Below are 6,892 nucleotides of genomic sequence, written 5' to 3'. Positions count from 1 at the left end.
TTTGCATATGAACTTTTATCACCGCATTTCACACACTATTAAATTTATTTATCACAAATATGCTTGGATAACATTAGCATAAACAATCTGAAAATAGGAGTTTTTCTATATAATATTTTAATTGGTTATAAACAAATTCTTCTTTTATATATTACTAAAAGTAAGACCGTTGAAACCTCGTACATACGTTAGTTATCCTAAAGTTAATGACTACCATATACTTTCTTGGGCTACATCCGTTCAATTTCGTATAGTATGCATGCAAGCAAACTCTCGAAATATTTTATTTCTTTTTCTTCTTATTATAAGTAGGGGGCAGAGAAATTTATTTATTTATATTTTTACAATTACAAACTGCAGAGAAAAGACATGGCCAACGACTCGTACGAGGAAGCCATTGCTGCACTCCAGCAGCTTCTCAGGTTAATTTGATTATCGAATTTACAATTTTATTTCAATCAAGTCAAAATCTGTTAGCTTGACAAACTAACAATAAAATTTGTGTCGTCCATCGTATTTATTATGATAATTTTGGTTCAGTGAGAAGGCAGAATTAGGACCTGTTGCGGCCGCGAAAATTGATAGAATTACAGGCGAGTTACAAAGTATTGCTGAAAGGAAAAATTTTGATCCAGTCGAGAGGTTGAAAAACGGATTTATTCACTTTAAACGAGAGAAATTTGAGTAAGTTACTTGATCTTAAACAAATTATAATTATTTACAACATTTATATCGTGAATCGTAAAGTTGATCATTATGAGTGTTCTAACGTTTATCATTTATGCTATTCAGAAAGAATCCAAACTTGTTTAACAAACTCACCAAAGGACAGAGCCCCAAGGTTCGACATTGTAACATATTTTAGTGATTAATTGTTCCTTGAATTTGGATATGAAAGAAATTTTTGTTAACAAAAAACTCATATTCCAAATGAATTTCTGACAATTCATTTCTATTTCTAGAAAACCTCATTTCTTGGTGTCAAAATAGGATATGTGGCCGAAAAATGGAAGATCTATTCTCTCTTTCATTTTTTTCTGTCCCCTCACGTGATGATGGGATTCATGTGTTCAATTTTCGAATATCTTTGTATGGATGACAGTTTATGGTGTTTGCCTGCTCGGATTCACGAGTATGCCCGTCACACATGCTAGATTTGCAACCCGGGGAGGCATTCATGGTTCGAAACATTGCTAACATGGTTCCTGCATACGATAAGGTCTTGTATTTTTTATGTCAAAATGCTAATATTTCTTATGCATCTTAGTGTATGTTTGGTGCGAAATATTAGACAGGATTGGACAATATGACAAACAAGAATTTAGCTTCTTCTTTCTTTCCTTCTGTAATTATTGGGTCATCTTGATGATTGGATTGAATGGGTCTGTTGTAACAGATCAGATATTCTGGAGCTGGAGCAGCAATTGAATATGCTGTTCTGCACCTCAAGGTATAACAAGATTTCATTTCAGCGTTTTTATACTTTTTGGGACACCTCATCTAAAAGCTCGAAGTTATTTGAGAGTTGCATTCTTCCTGAATAACTTCTAGATGAGGTGATTGAACACGAGATTTTTGACTATGGAATGGTGGTTGTATAAGTGACCTTATGCATTAAACATTTCACAGGTGCAAGAAATTGTAGTCATTGGACATAGCTGCTGTGGAGGAATCAAGGGCCTCATGTCTACCCCGGACGATGGAACTACTGCCTCGTAAGACTTACTTTCAAAATAAGTAGATTTATTTTAAGTAGAAGTTACAGATAAGAAAATAATAACATATCTCAACATGTTTAAATAAAAAGTTGAGATTTTCACTTGAACATGTCAATTGATGAGACTTGAATCATGTCTTGAAACTTAACAGCATCTCAATTAATTCTTGGCTCGAGTTGTGACTTTCCAGTTAATGAAGAAAACTTTAGTGTGTATTTAATACGCAGTTTGGACATTATAAATAGCATAAGAACTTTTTATATGCTGAATTAGACGGGAAGAGAAAAATGAAAAAGGAAAAAATCTTGTCCCGTATCCAATACTTTGTAGCAGCAATACCTAGTACTCATTCGCTAGTAATTGAAAAATGCAGTGAATTCATAGAAGACTGGGTGAAGATTTGTTTAGCTGCTAAGACAAAGGTAAAGGCAGAGAGTGGCGACTCAAAGTTCGGTGATCAATGCACAAAATGTGAAAAGGTAATTTTTAGCACTCATGTATAGTAGGATTCTCTTGCTCATTGCTGTATCTTTCAGTTATGAAATATGGCAAGTGATAGTCAAGATGACATTCTATAGATGATCCACCCAGATGTGTACATGAAAAAGTGTCCATATGTGAACCTTTTTCGATCAAGCAGTCGAACTTATGGTTTTGATCAAATTGTAGACGATATCTAACTCATTGCTAGATTTTAGTGAAATCCCATAGTATAAAATTTACTGTTATTTTATAATGCAACAGGCTGCAGTGAATGTATCACTTGGGAACCTGCTGACATATCCTTTTGTTAGAGAGGGATTGGTGAAGAACACTTTAGCACTAAAGGGTGGTTACTATGATTTCGTCAAAGGAAGTTTTGAACTGTGGAGTCTGGATGTCGGCCTTTCTCCATCTCTCTATGTATCAAGTGAAAATCTATACTTCTCCGAGTCTGCTTAGCATGTTCAATAAGGTGGATTAGATAATATACTCAAAATTATTGAGTAAGTAAAAAAGTTGAAATCTTGATTATTGGATTGTTCAATACTAGTCCAATATCATACACTAACATGCCCTTTTTGTTTGTAGAACTATGGTGAATAAGTGATGTGTAGTTTGATAATAGAGATACAACTTATGTGAACTAGCGGATTGCACTCGATATTTTTTTCCTCTACTACTGTTCGATCTTTTTTACCAAATATGACATATATGTATTGACAACAATCAATCGGTCGTTGTGTGCATCCAATCAGACCTCGAAGACACATAACTCACGACAGTTGATGTGTACAACGTAACAAGTGTCAGAGTCAATGATTGGTCAACTGGTAATGACATTTTGATCAGACACCGCCTTTAGGCCCAGAATGGCCCACCTCTTTAACCAGGTAGAAACACTGGCCTGTTTACTGGCTGAAGCCGTCTTGACTGGCTTGAAGAGCTAGTGTTACTCAAATAAAGCATTAATTACTTTTAAAGCACTTAAAAAGATCATAGAATTTGTGCATCCAGACCATTAAGCAAAGAATAGATTGAATGCCATTCATAGAGGTATATTAGTCAAGCCTTCGCTATTTTTTATCATTTATTAAAAGTAGGTTGAGTCGGCCATTCCTGAGGCAATGCATCATAGACAGTTTTACTTTCGAATCATTGTATGGAGAAACTGAGCTTTTAGTAACATATCAAATATTCAGTTCTAAGCTTGTCCGAAGGTGAAAAAAAAAGTCACTTAAAATAGCCAAATGTGATCATTACCCTTCAAAAAACATGAATTCATCAAATCAGAAAATGGCAGTTCTCATACAGAAAATAGTAGTTGAATGTTTGTTATCAGAAATAGTTGAAAAAACAAAATTATACTGAAACTCAACTATTACTTTATTTAACCACAAAATGTACACACTGGCAAAGAATTTTCATCAACTGACATTTACAAGCAGAATCCAGAAAATGCAATCAACAACAAAATTTTTCTACAATCTTTCTCCAATTTACTTCGAAAATTTATACCACTGTAATGCTGTCATTTATTATAGAGTAACGTTTCCAGTGAATTGGATTTTCTGCGCCGGACCATTCCAGCTTCTTTTAGTAACTCGGCCAATCTGTGTCTCTCGTTATCTGCATCAAGATTTGCTGAACTTCTCTTCTCTCATCCCGGCAACATATTCCATGATTTCAATTGCATCAGCAGTCCTGCACAAATTTTGGCCACAAGGTTCAGAGATAAACATGGTTTATCTGTTAAAATAATCTGTTTTCCAGATTATCAGACATATATCTCAACGGATTTCAAATATCAAATTGAAGAGAACGGCTTTAAAAAAACACCAGCATGAGATTTAGATTGAAAATATGATGGGAGAAAACTATTTTTTAACCAAAGCTTAAAAGTGGAGAAACTTAAAAAACACCTAAAAGAATTAGTTGTTACCTGCCCATTGCATAATAGGTGCCAGCAAGATTGCTATAAATTCTTAAAGTGTCAGCATGATATGACCCATATTCAGCCTCCAAAATGCTCCTGGCTTCTTCAAAAAAATCAGCAGCCTCTTTTATTGAATAAAGTTTAACGCAGGCAAGGCCCATTTGATTCAGAGTAATTCCAAAAAGGCAGATTTCTTTTCTCCAGTTGCCGGAAACTTTGAAATGGCATTCTTTAAAGAGCGGTAAGCAGTGATGGATCCAAGATTTTGAATCAGCACTGGTGACCGTTGACCGTCGACCGTCGGCCCAATAAAATATTACAAGCTCGTTTGATGTAATTTATTTATTATTATTTTTTTTTTGGGCAAAAAATGCATATTGGAAAATAGTGATTTGATGGAAAATATGTGGTTAAAAATAAGGAAAAGTTTTGAATTTCGTGTAATATTATTTTACTGAAAAAATATATGGTTGAAAATAAAAGAGAGAAAAATATATTTTGAAATAAATGAAAATCAAACAAGACCTAAAATTTAAAATAACAATTATTTTGTTAAAATTCAACATATATAATTTTGTTAAACCAACAAACTATATTCATCAAATAACATTGTTGCCAAATTTTATATAACTCAAAAGAAGAGCACAGGTTCAAATCTGTATTGTTGCATTAAAACAAGTTAAGATCTAATATGACAATTTGTTAAATCTATTATCAAAATTCAACAACCGGCATAATGGTCAAACCATTAATAATTTTAACAATAGCTCCAGGTTCGAATCCCCTCATTCCATTAATTTTTGGTAAAAGTGCAAAACTAAAAAAATTGAACAATAAAAGTTGATTGATGAAGGATTGAACCTGGGACCTGCAAGATGTAAAAATCGGCATTGACCAACTTGGCTAGGAGGAATATTTGGAAAATGATTATTAAAAATATAACCTAAAAAATTCATCTATTCTCAACCAAAAAAAATGGTTGCCGACGGATCCAGCACGCACGGCCGTGGGTGCTCACCAGGTGCTGGATCCGCAAGTGGCGGTAAGAATCAAAATAACTTCCCAAAATATAGTACAAGACCCTCATCTGGGCCACAGTTCCTGCAATTGTAATCTGTTGTCCTGGTGCATTACCGTATACCTTTATGGCTTTCTGAAGTAACTGCAATGTCTTGTCAGGTTCATTCATGGATATATAGATAGCAGAAATATCCACTCGACCACTGGCAATCTCTTCTGGGAGACTTCCAGGGACAGGCTTAGAATATATACGAAGTGCATTTTCACAGTAAGATTTGGAGTCACTGAACTTTCCTATCTTGTTGTACAAATCAGCCAAACGGACAAAGACCGAAGCAACCTACGGATGGTTTACTCCTCTGTTCGACTGTAACATATTGAGAGCTTTCTGATAACAAAAAATAGCTTCATCATACCGCTTCAAAGATAAATATGCATCGCCAATGCTGGAGTCGATGGCAGCCACATCTGCATTCTGGCCATTGGCGGCCAGGGCAATGCTTACTAAAACATATTGTTCTAGGGCACCTTCATAATCTCCTTAGATTCACAAATAAGTCCCAAAAGTCTCCTATCAGCTGCTTCTTCAGGAGAAGCTGAGGATCCATTCTTTTATGGATATCAAGTCCCATTGGGCAAAGCTTCTCAGCTTCATCAAATTGCATTGCCTGAACATGAGCTTCGGCAAGATACCTGCAAGTCGAGCCAAATCAAGGATCGCTGTCCCCCAGAACTAGTTGTTGAATCTCCAAACCAGCAGTGTAACACACAATAGAGTTCTCAATCTGCCCGAGCATCGCATAGGTATCACCCAACTGCATGCAGCCAGAAAATTTAGCAGGTGCGTGCTTTTGGCCCAAATCCATCACTGGAATTTCAATTGATTGCTCAAGAATGCGAATTGCCTCAGTATGCAGGCCAAGACCGCAGTATATTGCTGCAACTACATGCAGACACATAACGAGATCTAAACTTGGCTTGGTACTTGCAAGTCTCTCAAAAGATTTCATCGCTCGAAGAGCCAACTCAAGAGCTTTTTGAGAATAATCCCCAGATGCTATCATACCTTTTACCTGCTTGAGTAGATATGGTCCAAGGTATCCTGCCTCGTGATGATCCCTATTTCCATTCTACAATCTCACCCCTTCTAAAGCAGATTTCCTCTCATTTTTTGGGAAAGAAACTGAAGTCAACTTTTTCATAGATTTCACAATTTATTATTACAAATATTTTTCTCTCTGTTGGGAAAACACCTCCCAATGAATGCCCAAAGATCAAACTAAGTTGGCAAAGTGAAAATTTCCAATATGCTTGAAGAACAAGAAAATGAGGAAGAAATGAATCCAATGGAATATATGATAATCAATGTGTTTGGATTACTTGAACAAGCCTCAAGTTAATCCCCAAGAAAGAAAATACCTTTGAATTTATACTCAAGATGAACAACCTTCAATCTTGTAAAAATTCTCTCCAAAGTTTTCTCTCTTTTCCCTCTAGGTCTTGTGTTAAATGAAAGAGGGAAAATGGCAATATATATATACTTGCCGGGGCGCCTAGGCGCCACTTAGGCGCCAATATTCTGCTTGGGAACCGCCTTCGGGGTGCCTAGGCGCCCATTCCAGCGCCTAGGCGCTGGCTTCTTCAGCTTTTCTTCTTCAGTTTCATCTTCAGCTTCTCTTCTTACAATTCTCCACCTCGTACATCATTTGATAGACCTCAAATTTTGGACGAACACAAG

The 6,892-nt window shown here is 35.9% G+C and overlaps 2 protein-coding genes and 1 pseudogene across 2 annotated transcripts in view; 2 read left to right on the top strand and 1 right to left on the bottom strand.

Annotated features, from left to right (window-relative positions):
* Positions 1–317: 317 nt before the first annotated feature.
* LOC111376990 (carbonic anhydrase 2-like) lies at positions 318–2,723 on the top strand. The gene is made up of 8 exons (XM_023000006.1): positions 318–422; positions 541–684; positions 793–841; positions 1,103–1,219; positions 1,397–1,450; positions 1,630–1,715; positions 2,092–2,197; positions 2,463–2,723. Exons 1-8 carry the CDS (start codon positions 370–372, stop codon positions 2,658–2,660), a joined length of 807 nt encoding a protein of 268 aa, XP_022855774.1. The 5' UTR covers positions 318–369; the 3' UTR covers positions 2,661–2,723.
* Positions 2,724–3,729: 1,006 nt separating this feature from the next.
* Positions 3,730–6,356, bottom strand: LOC111376984 (annotated as a pseudogene).
* A 61-nt stretch (positions 6,357–6,417) lies between these two features.
* Positions 6,418–6,892, top strand: part of LOC111376991 (carbonic anhydrase 2-like) — a gene marked incomplete at its 3' end in the record, with an annotated part of 7,001 nt that continues 6,526 nt past the window's right edge. The window contains exon 1 of the mRNA XM_023000007.1: positions 6,418–6,441. Within this exon, the coding sequence (XP_022855775.1) occupies positions 6,418–6,441 (24 nt within the window). The remainder of the gene's footprint in view (positions 6,442–6,892) is intronic.

The sequence above is a fragment of the Olea europaea genome, unplaced genomic scaffold (assembly GCF_002742605.1).
Source record: "Olea europaea var. sylvestris unplaced genomic scaffold, O_europaea_v1 scaffold1591, whole genome shotgun sequence".
Classification (NCBI taxonomy): domain Eukaryota; kingdom Viridiplantae; phylum Streptophyta; class Magnoliopsida; order Lamiales; family Oleaceae; genus Olea; species Olea europaea.
Note: the sequence above shows the minus strand (reverse complement) of the source record. Positions and strands in the feature narration are given on the sequence as shown.

Excerpts from the sequence above, each read along its gene's own strand:
- LOC111376990 (XM_023000006.1), top strand. The coding sequence starts at position 370 with ATGGCCAACGACTCGTACGAGGAAGCCATTGCTGCACTCCAGCAGCTT. Across the intron at positions 842-1,102 it reads CCAAAGGACAGAGCCCCAAG|TTTATGGTGTTTGCCTGCTC; the intron begins GTTCGACATTGT and ends TATGGATGACAG. Across the intron at positions 1,716-2,091 it reads GACGATGGAACTACTGCCTC|TGAATTCATAGAAGACTGGG; the intron begins GTAAGACTTACT and ends TGAAAAATGCAG.